Here is a 13507-nt window from a genome sequence, read left to right as displayed (position 1 = left end):
GGATATTTAGAAGACTAGTTATTACATAGTTGTTACATAATAGTTACATAGTAATAACATGATTATTAATATAAGATGACGTACAAAATATGTACTTCAATTGTTTTTTTTTAAATAATGTACACAGAATCATTCATAATATGTCCAAGAACATGTATTCTGAACATATATATATATATATATATATATATATATATATATATATATATATATTTGTTTTTATTTATTTATTTCACATCCAGGTACAATGAGAATGAAAAGTACATTGTAGTGTTGTGTATGTTGAGTTAGAGGGTTTGTTTGCTTCTCTTTAGAAAAGCTGTATCAGATTTGGTTTTGCTGGCAATGAGGGACTGACATCACTTCCTGTGCCCAAATCCAGGCCCTTGGCCTTTTACCAAAAGTGTCTATGAATCAAGTATTTTTCTTGGAAGTTTCTAGCTTCATTTTAAGTGGGCACTTTAGAAGTAATTTGAGTACCCTCAATGCCAGAAATGTTCTTGTTTTGAATTTCTACAAGAGCATTTCCTGCCTCTCCATGTGACCTTAGCCATGTTTAACTCGCTCTCTAAATTCAATAATGCTCAAAAACTGCTTTGAGTATCTGCGGTTTGAGATAACTCTCTGTTATTTTACCCTGAAGATTTAATCTGCGTGAAAGCAACAATAATTCTCAGAAGATCCGAGGACATAAAAGCAAACTGTGGTGAATTAAAAGTGAAGTGAGAGTGAAGTGCCAGAGTCCCTCTCTATTTTCTGCTTCTGTAAAAGCAATACTTCACCTAAAAATGAAATGTCTTAATTTACTCCCCCATACTATGAAACTCCAAGTTTCTTTTGTGGAACACAAAATGGAGAAACTTTGAAGACTGAGCTGGTTGCACATTTCTGCCAAATTACAATAAATTAAAAAAACTTTAAAGCTTCAAAAATGATGCAAAAGCACCATAAAAGAGTTGTCTGGGCTACTCTGCGCTCTACTATCATCACTTTGTGTTATTGCTTAGAATTGAAATTGAATGTAGTTATTTACTGAAAAACTACTTCTTTTTTTGAGTTAAATCTTTTCAAAGAATCACTTTATTGAGTTCATAAAACTGGTCTGAAATAGATTTTTTCACAAATTTGATTGATTGAGTTGATTTAAAGGGATAGTTTGTAAATTTCGTACTCATTTACTCACCAAATGTTGTTTCAGACCTGTATGACAATGGTTATCATTTGAATTTTAACGATTTTCGATTCCAATAAGGTAAAAAAAAAAACTGTATGTTTACATTTACTCTTAAGTCTGATTGCAAAACATTTCATTGTAGCTGAATACCATGAACAAAATTCAACAGGCTAAATAACACTTACACAAGGAACTTTTGCTTTTTGAAACTATGGTTTAAAAATACCATAGCATAAACAACTAGCCTAATATAAATTTCAGTTATTATTAAAGGCATGTAAACACTGAATAAAAAAAAAAAGAGAAGAAATTAGAAATTGCACAAATAAATACACCTGAACAAATATACAATTGAAATAAACAGTGTTTTAAGATTTTCAGGTATTCAGATACAGAAACTGTTATCAAATGTAAAATAACACTGCAATTTATATATTAAATTATACATTACAAATATAGTTGATAAAATGTATTCAGTCAAGAACAGCTAATACATTTTCTCTTTGTCATTTATTGTTTGATAACGTTATTATAGAGACGGCAGCAGGACTATTAGGCTGCTGTCACTTTAAGAGATGCACGGATCCAATATACTGCTATGCGTTGTCTTTGTCAACTTAAGACATAAACTTTATGTTCACTTAAGACAGAGCCAACTGTGTTTCTGTCAGGACCACTACCGTCAAATCTGATTGACAATTAGCATACAGTTTGGATTGGCGGTATGGTTCCGTTCTGGGCAAGAACTCCCTGCGCATCCATGCAGCCTTTTAATTTGCAAATATATTGAATTCAAGATTTTAAAGTACAACATTATTCGATAATTATTCTGATTCAAGGGGAATCAGAATGTCAAATCCTGACAGGGCGAGAGGAGGAGCTGGGGATGGAGGAGGGTAATTAGCTCCTGAGAAACGCGATAGCTGCTGCTGTTAATACTGAAGGAGCTTATATATGTATATGGTGATAGGTGTCGTATTCTTATAGGTAGATGTGGATCAGCTGAGGGTCAGCTGATGCGAGCTTGACTTGCGTGACCTGCCAGAACTAACGCTACACTTGATTTACGAGGATATTTTACCATATTATTGTCCGTTCAAGTGCAAAAAGATGGGGAAGAGAACTTCAGTATCGCGTACTATTCAGAATTGGAGGTGGATTTCTGTGCTCACTTTTTGGATGTGTGAGCAGCACAGAAAACAGCAGGTCTTCTTGTGCTTGAATGGTTTAAAGTTATATTAAAATGCACCCAAAGGAATTGATAAGAGGAATTTAAGTTTAATTTTATAACAACTATCCGATTCCTGACCTTAAGTATCCGAATCCAGAATTGGAATCGATTTTCGATTCCCAATACTATGTATAACTATCTTTCTACTCTGGAACACAAATAAAATATTTTCAAAAATGTGCTTTCTTACCAAAACAATTAAAATCAGTGGGGTCCAATGTTGTTTGGACCCTAACATTCTTCAAAATATCTTATATTGTCTTCCGCAAAAGAAAAAAAGTACAGGTTTGGAACTACATAAGGGTGAGTGAATTTTCAATTCGCATGAACTATTCCTTTACACTTTGGTCTATTCCTCACACAAAATTACATTAGAAGACTTATATGCACTTATGGACTACTTTCATAATATTTTAATGGGGCTTTTACCCCCTTTTGAAGCTTGAAATCTTCAGTACCCATTCATTGTAATTGCATGGAAAAGATGGTCAGGTTTGGAACGACATGAGAAAGAAAAATATGACAGAGCTTTCATTTTGGTGTGAACTATTCCTGCAAAGCTCTCGAGAGCAGCAAAAAGGTTTTTGGGCCTCATCAGGTGCAGGGGTTCTTCTTTTCACATCTTTCACTTTTTCACTCTCAGTGAGCACTCTGAATAGTTTCTGTGTTGTACAGTATGGAAGCTCAAACACGTGGTCCCACGTAAAGCTCCAGAAAGTCATGCATCGACGCTTCTCACTGAATGAGCTCAACGGGGGCGGCATACACGTGCACTGCTTGTGTGGACACACTCTTACACTCTTGCTTTTGTACACACTCTACTGCGCTATCATGTCTATTTTCTGCTGTATCGTCTCATTTGTAAATAACAGTGTGGGATTTTTTTTTGTGCTTTTTTTCTTTTCTCTCGGTTTTACCCACAACCTGCCATTCAGGTCATTTAATTTGCAAGTGTGAGTTTGGACACTGTTTGTATTTCCCCACCTCAGAATTTGTGACAGGATGTGTATGTGTGTGTGGTTTCTCTGGTCAGAGGTGCAAATGCAATATTTTTGCAAGTAAGCAAGATAATGATGCTGGTGGAGATAGAAGGGAATTTACTTTAAATGGCAGGAAGCTGTGAGTGTGTTGTCAGAAATGTATGGTGTAGACCCAGTTACAGATGTGGTGTGGGTTTGTCACTGAGCATCAATGAAACAGGTGCATGTGGGCGTTAGTAACACATTTCTCTTTGCAAGGCAGCAGAGGCTTTGACAGGTTGTCACAATGTTTTTTTTATTTAAAAATTTTTTTTTTATCGCAGTATGTGTTTACATTACGCAGTTCATCTGGAGCTAGAAAAAACATTTGTTGAAAGTAAATATTGTTTACGGTGCTAAAGGGGTCATAGACTGAGAATTCAAATGTTCCTTGATCCTTTGACAGTTAAGAGTTCGTTATACTATAAAAATACCCTGTAAGTTTCAAAACTCAAAAGGCCAGCAAACAACAGGATCTAAAAAGTGGAGACTTGTGACGTCACACTTCAGCTTTGGCCCCGCCCACTGGAGCGTTAGTGAACAGTGACATGAGAACGAGAAAAGATCGATACAGGATCAATACCATTGCCTTCCAAACGATCCTAATGCTTGGATAGTGGATTTTTTTCCCCAACAATGTGAGTGTCTCAGCAGTGCATTATTTGTTTGTATTCGGTGTATTTCACTGTGGATTTTTGGTAAATTTCGGCGCAGGCTTTGCAAACAGACTTTTACGAGACTTCTAAACAATCAACTTCACGTCATTTCTCTTAGTAGGATGAAAATAATCTTATTTAAACTGTGATTAAATTATATAAAGAAAGCAATCAAAGAACGCTCCCTTTCCAATTGCCCAAGCTGTCAATCAAACAGCGCGAGTTTATCTGGACACTTGCCAAAACTCATTGAAATCAATCATCACAAAATCATGACGCTGTTACAATGTACAGTACAACGAAGCTGTTACTGGATTTACATCGTGTTTGCATTGTTATTTGGTGAAAGAGATGTAAAGTCCAGGTTCAGAAAGTAAAAGTCCTCCTCAGTAGCTATTGTTCCAATCACCTGGATTTGCTAATTAGCACCGTTTTTCAGCCAGGAGATAGAACTAATTAGTGAAATCAGCTGGCTGAGTTCATGGGTGGAATAAATATATGACAGGACTTTTATTTTCTGACCCCTGGACTTTACACCTCTGGTGAAAGCATTCACGAGAGTGCCGAAATTGCGTTGCAATGATAAGATATTTTCAAACGCGATCAACAGACTGTCTGTCATCCGCTCAATGCTCATTACTGCAACCTTTCATGTGATGGGAATAGATCATTATGATCAATATTTTTCACGATTCCTTAATCTCAATAGCTGTAATAGTTAAAACGTAGTAAAAGTTTTAAAGAGAGTTCCTCATGTAATACTAGCTATTTCATATGCAAACATGTCAGCCAATCACAGCAGTGGGCGTTTACATTGAAGTCTCACAACAGACACGCCCCTTAAAACGCTCTGTTCAAATCAAAGGCTAAAATCAGGCTAGGAAAAATGCCTTTTATTTATAATTTATGAAAAAAAATTATGTTAAAATCATACTAACATTATAAGGGCACCTCAGGAAACATTATAAAATAATAAAATAATCCAGTCCATGATCCCTTTAATGGCTCCCATTGGGTCATTGACAAATAAGAGTGTTCATGATAAAGAAATTAAGACTATTTTTAAGAAAAGTTTACATGCATCTAGCAATTATACATTTACCTTACACCTTGAATACATATGAGTGTACACATCTTAATTGTTCTTTTCAAAAAAGCTTTTACAATATACTAAGGTAAATTTAATTAATTATTTATTTAGAAATATTGTTACATTTTTGCTGAGTTATCACCAAAATTGTGATTTTCAGTCATTAAAGTCACAAATTTTGACCAGTTAATTGTGTCGCCCACCCCTAATTTTCACTATGGTCGTTTGGGACTGGGGAGGGAGTTTTGATCTCTCAAAGTTTGATGATGTTTTCATAGTACAATTAACTTTTATTTCTCAAGATCAAGGATAATACATTTATATATGTTTCAAGATATATCAACTTAAAATGTTTACTTATTTAGCACTTTTTGGACACATAGACATTATCACAAAGTAGCTTTACAAGGTGTCAGACCTAAAACCCCTCAAAGAGGTGACACAAGGCAACGAAACCTCCATGAGCGTAAAGAAGAAGTCTTTGGAGGAACCAAGGATGAAAGTACAGAGCTGGTAGAATACGACATTAGAAGAAAGATCAGAGGTGTATCTGAAGTGTTGGGATTTGAAGCTGAGCTCTTTAAGGTGCGAGAGTGCTGGGCTGCTTTTCAAGCCTTTAGGCCTGCTAAACTGAACAACGGTGTCTCTTATTCTTGTATTTCTGTGGGCGTCCAGCCTGGAGCTAGCAGACAGCCACAGACCCTAACAGCTGCCAGATAGGACCAGTTTGACCTCTGCTCGCTCAAAGAGGGAGCACAGACAAAGGGGAAAAAACATGGAGATATGTAGAACAGTGATTCTCAACCAGGAGGGGTGGAAAGACTTCAATTTTAGCTTTCATACGCCGATAAATTATAACCAGAAACAGTAAAAGGGGTACAAGATGCACCACTTGCAGGAAAATGATTAGGATAAATCGAAAGCAACTTTAGCAATAAAAGTCCTGCCTTCAAGTCAACAGAGCCAATACGGTTGCACATTTGTGCAACTTTTTTATTATTCTTTTTTTAATTTAGCAATTAGCATGAGAATTAGCATGATTTGAGCTGTTGTGGACAGTAACAAAGTATCTCCGCTATTATAAATAAGTAAATTGTTTGGTGAGACACTTTTACATTGACTTTACTATTTTTCAAAGCATAACATTGTACTTTTTACTCCACTACATTTCATAAAAACATACAGGTCTTTCGTTATTTTGAACTGAAGAAATCAACACCCACTCTTAGACGCGATAGCCATGTCTTATTAATGGACGAGTCAATCATTTTTGTCTCTTACACTGTGTCTACACCGGACACAGCTTTTGTTGCGCCGCAACACCTAGAAGCTGTCCACACTGGATGCGACAGCAATCATTGCAAATCCATTTGTCCTTAATTTTAGAAGTAACGCAAGCACATGGAGTATGTCAGAAATAGAACGGGGCGTCAGTTTACTGTTGGAAATGTTGTTGTGTCGCGCTGCATCCATTGTAGACAGCATCACTGATTATAATGGGTTCTATTTACTTTTGTCGAGTTGCACAGCTCGTGTCTGTTGTAGGTGTTCACCAAGGCTGCATTTGAAACAGTAATATTTTGAAATATTGTTAAAATTGGAAATAAGCTATTACTCCAGTCTTCAGTGTCACAGAAATCATTCTAATATGCTGGGAGCCTCAGACAGCTTTGGTTGTCTTTCTAGATGTGAGAGGACAGTCCATTTGCCCCATTAAGAGAATGTAATGAAATGTTTTTATAACTATTATTGGTCTTGTGTTGGACTTTTTGTCTCCCAAAGCTCAACAGGAAACCAAGGATGGCACATATTAAAGGGGTGGTTGATTATGATTTCACTTTTCTAACTTTAGTTAGTGTGTAATGTTGCTGTTTGAGCATAAACAACATCTGCAAAGTTACAATGCTCAAAGTTCAAAGCAAAGGGAGATATTTGCTTTTAAAGAAATAGCTTTTTAAGGACTACAACAAACGGCTGGTAGGGACTACAATGAGCTTCCTCCCTAAAATCTACATAAACCCCGCCCCCTGAACACGATTTATAGATTATCAAGACAGAATATGCTAACCAATGACTCGAAGATAACTACACATAAACCTACATAAATTCATCAACTAACCATTCAGAAACGTCCTGTTGCTTCTACATGTTGTCACTTCTTCTTGAGTCTCTCCATCTTTGTCTGACTCTGGTTTCAACATAAAAGGCTAAACAAATTTTACATTTTCAGTACATGTCTGTGTGAGTGCAAGCTGTTGAAGCTCTGCCCCCCTGTGCTGGGAGCAGCAGCTCATTTGCATTTAAAGGAACAGACACAAGATGGTGCGTTTTTGCTTACCCTCAAAAAGTGTCAATTTTAAGGGATACTCCACTTTTTTTGGAAATAGGCTCATTTTACAACTCCCCCAGAGTTGAACAGTTGAGTTTTACCGTTTTCGAATCCATTCACCCGATCTCCGGGTCTGGCGGTACCACTTTTAGCATAGCTTAGCATAGATAATTTAATCGGACAGGACCATTAGCATCTCTCTCAAAAAAATGACCAAAGAGTTTCGATATTTTTCCTATTTAAAACTTGACCGACGGAAAATGTAAAGTTGCTATTTTCTAGGCTGATATGGCTAGGAACTATACTCTCATTCCTGCGTAATAATCCCACTATATAAAAATATCTGTGGGCTATTTTGAGCTAATACTTCACATACTCTGAACACTCTGGGGACATCAGAGACTTATTTTACATCTTGTGAGAAGGGCATTATACCACCCCTTTAATTATATTTTATGTTTTATATTCCTCAAAAAATTGTATTTGAAAGAATAATCTTACCTCATCAACTTAGAATAAAACTCTCCCACAGAATACCTATTTTTAAAATAAATATCTCTCTTGAAATATACACTATACAAAATGAATGTATTGAAAGCATTCAGGTTTTTTTTTTTTTCTTCATGGGAACGCATTTTTGTTTATGGCGCCTGATTTCAATTCCATTTTTGTTGGAGAATCACACAACAAATGCTCGGCTTCCCTCTATTATTCTCCAAATCATCTGTATTTTCTTTCCCCGAAGCACTTTGTCTTGTGGGCCCTTTTCCCTAAGCAGTTAAATAAAGAAACAACATGGCTGCCCAATAAGAGCTGTAATCTTTTGGCCGTCTTCCAGACTCTGGCTGGCTGGTGCTTGTTATTCCTCTGTTCACTCTGTGAAGGAAAAAGTGAGTTTGAGTGATCTCAGCCTTTGGTGAGGGACGAAGGCGTGATGCCGTCGGTTAGACAGGCAACAAATTCTGTTCCGCTGGGAGGAAGAGGGAGGTAGTGGAGGAGGATGGAGTATTGAAGTCACACAAGTGACTGTTAACCTCTTTATCTGTGATTTTAAATCTACGTGTTTTCCCAAAAAGGGCCATTTTATTAGAGCACATCAAAGTGCAGTTTCCTTGCGCACTTACGAGATTAAGTCAAGGGTTGCGTGAGATTGATCAAGCCTGTAGAAAAAGAAAAAAAAAGAAAAAAAAACGTTGAAATTCAGAGGTCATTCAAGCCTTGAATGCAAGCGTTTCTGTCATCACTACAAATACCTTACTGTTCAAAAGGTCTGTAAGATTTTGTTTATGTTTTTGAAAGAAGTCTATGCTCACCGGCTGCATTTAATTGATCAAAAAAATATACAGTAAAATCTGTAATATTGTAAATATTGTTACAAAAAGAACAAAATAACTATACCCATGTGAAATAAACATTATAAATTCTTTATTGTCACTTTTGATTAATTATGTCCTTAAACTGACTGACTCCAAATGGCAATGGCAGTGTATATAGGAAGTCACCTAAATATCTTGATTCTGATATTATTTAGGCTATAAGATTTCTGAAGACTTGGAATATAGTGCACAAGTCCTGTGGGCCATTTTTATGATTCTTTTGTGGTACTTTTTGTTATTATGGAGCCCCTGTCTTCATTTACTTAAAATATATGGAAAAGAGTGACTATGATATTCTACATAATCGTAGTAACCATATTCACAATAAACTATGTGGCGTACGCCGATTGTAATCACAACAAACAGGCATGTAAACACCTTAATCACATTTTATGGGTAATGTACGATTTGTGTTGTATGCAAGAAAGAAAGTAATGCGTATTTGGAACTACATGAGAGAGCACAACATATCGCCAAATCTTCATTTTTGGATGAACAACTAAAACTAGTCTTTACATAACACTTTACCTGAAGACATATATAAGACAGTTTGAAGAGAGGACTCTTTCTATCTCCCTCGCTCTCACACTATAATAGTTTCCAAATGTTTTTCTGATCATTATCACAGTGTGGTTGTGTGGTTGTGTGTTTGTCGTGTTGAAGCTGAAATGTGAGTGCATGGTGTGGACAGAGAAAGAAAGACAGACCTGCAAGAGGACTTAACCTCAAGCTCTCTCGCGGGAGCTTACTTCCTCAGGAAAAGACTTTGTACGTTTACATGTGTCACTCAGTGTGGTTGAGGAATGTGTGCATTAAAGTGACCTTTTCTAAAAAAAAAAAATCAGTCAGTCAGCTCTAAGAATAATTGGCTACATTCAGGGTTAGTGGGCAGTTCCCCACTGCTGCAACAACAATTGCAACAACTGCTGTATGATGATTCAGTATTCAGATAATAGATGAATATCTAGCTATCTTCTGCCACTCTGAACTGAAATCTCATTCTCCTGCATATTGCTTGGTAAAATGTCTCACAAATGCTGCATCCGAGACTGTGTGCTGTCAAAGTAGGTAATGCATTTGCAAGAATGTAAGAGCATTCTTCTTACAAGTTCAAAGGTATGCTCTAATAGTATGCATGTGTTTAGACATACAAATTGATTATGACGTCTCCTCCATTTAAGGTAAAAAAAACAAACTTGCAGCTGTGGTTAGCAGACCTTTACCGTAAAAAATAGAGTAGCAACATTTGAAGTTTTACAGATTGACCGTACATTTACAGTAAAAAAAACAAAAAAAACAACAAAAAAACACGTATATTTCACAAGCTGAGGTATGGTGCACAGTGTCATACACATAAACAAAAAACTTTACATTACAAACATTAATAAGAAGTTATTATAATATATTTATTTACTTATTATATAAAATAAGATGTAACATAAATCCCTAATGTACATAACTTATAAGAACAAACTAAGAAGAAAACAGTTATTCAATGAAAAACCATCGAGTGGTGTCAAACAGAATTGTGGGAATGTCAATTTATGTTTTGTTTTTTTTAACTGTAAAGTACAGAATGCTTTGTTCTTTTTCACTTGCAATATCTGTAAAATTGCGTTAAAAATGCGCTGATTGTCTTTTTTTTTTTTCATTCAATCAACAGAATTGTTTTTATGCGTCACAGTTGAAATGAATTCAAATGAAAAGTTTCCCCACTGTATCTTTTTATATTCCTTTGAGACTCATTGGAGACACACTGGCTTTACTGTCTGAGTCTGCTCATCTGCCCAGGTTGTCCTGAGCTTTATCGGCGGATGGGTAAAGGGTAAATGCAATCATCCCATGCTCCTTCGCTTTGTCTTGGCAGGAGAGACATAAGCCTAGCTGTAGGGACCTCTGTCTACACACACACACACACACACACACACACACACACACACACCCTTATGGGTCCTTCATCTACTAGATTTGGTAGCTGATTACCATCTGAGCTCGAGAGAAACATTCTTCATTCATCCTCCCTTGTGATCTTACTGCCATTTGGCATGTCTGTTGTTAAAGCTGACCTTCAGCTGGAAGGTGCTCAACTTATTAAAGCACAACCTAAACATAAATGGAGATCTAATGACCTGCGGTGAATTAGACCAGACAAGTCTTGTGACCATTCGAAACGGAACTGCACCTTGAACCTTTCGCCATCATTTCAGTGTAGCTGCCAAGAGGGTCCTGTTTAACATTCATCACCGATGGCTGAACAGTATCATTAGGTGCTGTTATCTTCACACAGTGCTTGTTTTTCTCCTCATTATTCCATGATCTCTTTCTCTGTTGTGTTTCAAGGTCATGGCTCAGAGCGTGTGTCCGTTCCAATTCTGCGGTACAAACACATCACTGCTTGCTTAGTTTCTGTGGTTAGAGCCTCACTGACCTCCTTGAATGTGGGCCAATTAAAGGAGTCTCTGACATAGGAGGGCACTAACGTGTGAAGCCTTTTTGCTTTGTGAAAGTGATTAAGAGGGTAAATCTTCCCATTTAGGGAGAGAGAGAGAAAACTGCAGAGAGAGTAGAGGCTAGATGGATAGAAAGAGTCTTGGTAATGAGCAGGAAGTATGCTGTGTGCCAGCTTGTGTGTTTGTGACTTGTGTATAATCTTTATTATGAATAATAATTATAAGTATATGATTATACACATTATTAATTATTTATTTATTAATTGAGATATATATATATATATATATATATATATATAATATATTTTATTATTACTATTATTAATAATGTTAATAATTTAAAACTATTTTATTTTAATTTATACATATCTTTTTTTATTTAGTATTGCATTTTTGTATTTTGTATATATGTTAATCAGAATGCAATAGTAAATAAAATATATTACTTATAAATTATTAAAAACTATATAAATTAATAAATACATTATAAATAAATAACCATTAATAATGTGTATAATTTTATTTATTTATTATTATTATTATTATTATTATTTTACTTGCATATCATGTAAGCAAATTGATATTTCCTTTAGTATTAACTTTTACAATGCAGTGAAATTCAGTGCAAACCAAATTCCACCATAAAGAGTGTGCAAGACAAACCCATATGGGTTTAATTTATTTATAATTTGTTTATGTATATAATATATAAATTATAATGATGTAGATTATGTAAACCTATTTGTAAACAGTCTCATGTTCTCAACTGTGCTTAATAAAAGCACATTGTTGTGCTGGGGCAGGTATCGAAATGTGCAAAATTATGATATTGCTGTAATTTTTTTCCCCAAACTTCATTTTTTTTATGGTTGTACCACACAATCCATTTTCTCTATACTTAATTTATTGTCTGTTTTGTCTATTTACATGGTTGCAACATGGTTGACCCTTATCATTTAACAATGACAGAACTGCAATACGAAAACACTAGTTTCATTTTTAATTGTGCAGATTTGTTGCTAAGGGTTTTTATTATAACTGGCTTGAACATAGCCATATGGGATGCTTTGATCTTCTGCATACTAATGGCATGGATTTGAAGTGACTTTACAGAGTTCTATGTAAAAGCCTGCACTAGTGATACGATTTAAACAGTCAAACAATGTATCAGAAGTAAAACACCATGTTTTCAGAATAATGAGGCAGAATGTGTATTTAGAATGTGTGTTCACGCCATGTTTTCTATTATTTGCAGGTCCATTGTCTCGGAGCCCTTGTGAACTTTTGCCAGTTGGGGTGGGTCACCCGGTTCAGGCCATGTTAAAGAGTTTTACTGCCCTATCAGGCTGTGCTAGCCGAGGAACCACCAGTCTTCCTCAAGAGGTGCACATCATCAACCTACGAAAAGGCAATGCACAAGGAGCCAGAGAGAAACCAGCAGAGGTACAGTAAGGTTCCTTCACTACTAGGCCTCAAATGCTGCAACGGATCCTTATGTGCACTAAGCCCATTTCATATGCATTGATTAGCTCATTTTAGTTATGTCATAATTAAGCATTTTAACACGAGAGGGATGTATGCTATCAAAAAACAGTATGACTTCAAATGTACTCTTAGTAAATAAAAATGTGAATCGAACAAACCCCAAACATAATTACAGTCAAGTTAAGTTTTAGTATTAACAATCTCTTGTGACAGCAGTTACCACAAAATAACAAAGTTGTGTTGTTACTATATAAATGCATGTTATTAGCATACAGGCTAACTTAACTAGTGACACTTATGCATTTATTAAATCAATGAACTTATAAATGCATTGATGCTATATTTAGCTGCAGTGTTGACACTAAGGGTAATGACTGTTTTTCAGTAGCGCATTTTCTGACTGGTGTAGTTTTTCCAGTAAGCTATTTTTTTTTTTCCAATTACTATCTATTATGTATGATACATTGTTACGTCACTGTATCATGCCATTTTATTGTGCTGTTTCTCATTTGTAGCACTGGGGAGTCTGATTCAATCGATTAATCGGTCCGTTCGCACTGTTTGCATGTTAATATATGATTCACTGGTCAAACTGATTCATAGATCAAATTAATGATTCCAATTTAACCACTTCCAATTACAAGTCCCTTAAGCTCACCAAGGCTGCATTTATTTAAGTAATAATACAGTAAAAACT

The 13507-nt window shown here is 35.7% G+C and overlaps 1 protein-coding gene across 2 annotated transcripts in view; it reads left to right on the top strand.

The window, feature by feature from the left end:
* Positions 1-13507, top strand: part of tgfbr3 (transforming growth factor, beta receptor III) — a 113891-nt gene that overhangs the window by 23515 nt on the left and 76869 nt on the right. For both annotated transcript variants that reach the window (XM_082136781.1, XM_082136780.1), the window contains exon 3: positions 12581-12768. In XM_082136781.1, coding sequence (XP_081992907.1) covers positions 12581-12768 — 188 coding nt within the window. The remainder of the gene's footprint in view (positions 1-12580; positions 12769-13507) is intronic.

This window comes from Leuciscus leuciscus (genome assembly GCF_965113295.1).
Source record: "Leuciscus leuciscus genome assembly, chromosome: 14".
Classification (NCBI taxonomy): Eukaryota; Metazoa; Chordata; class Actinopteri; order Cypriniformes; family Leuciscidae; genus Leuciscus; species Leuciscus leuciscus.
The sequence above is the reverse complement of the archived record's forward strand: the minus strand, read 5'-3'. Positions and strand labels throughout refer to the sequence as shown.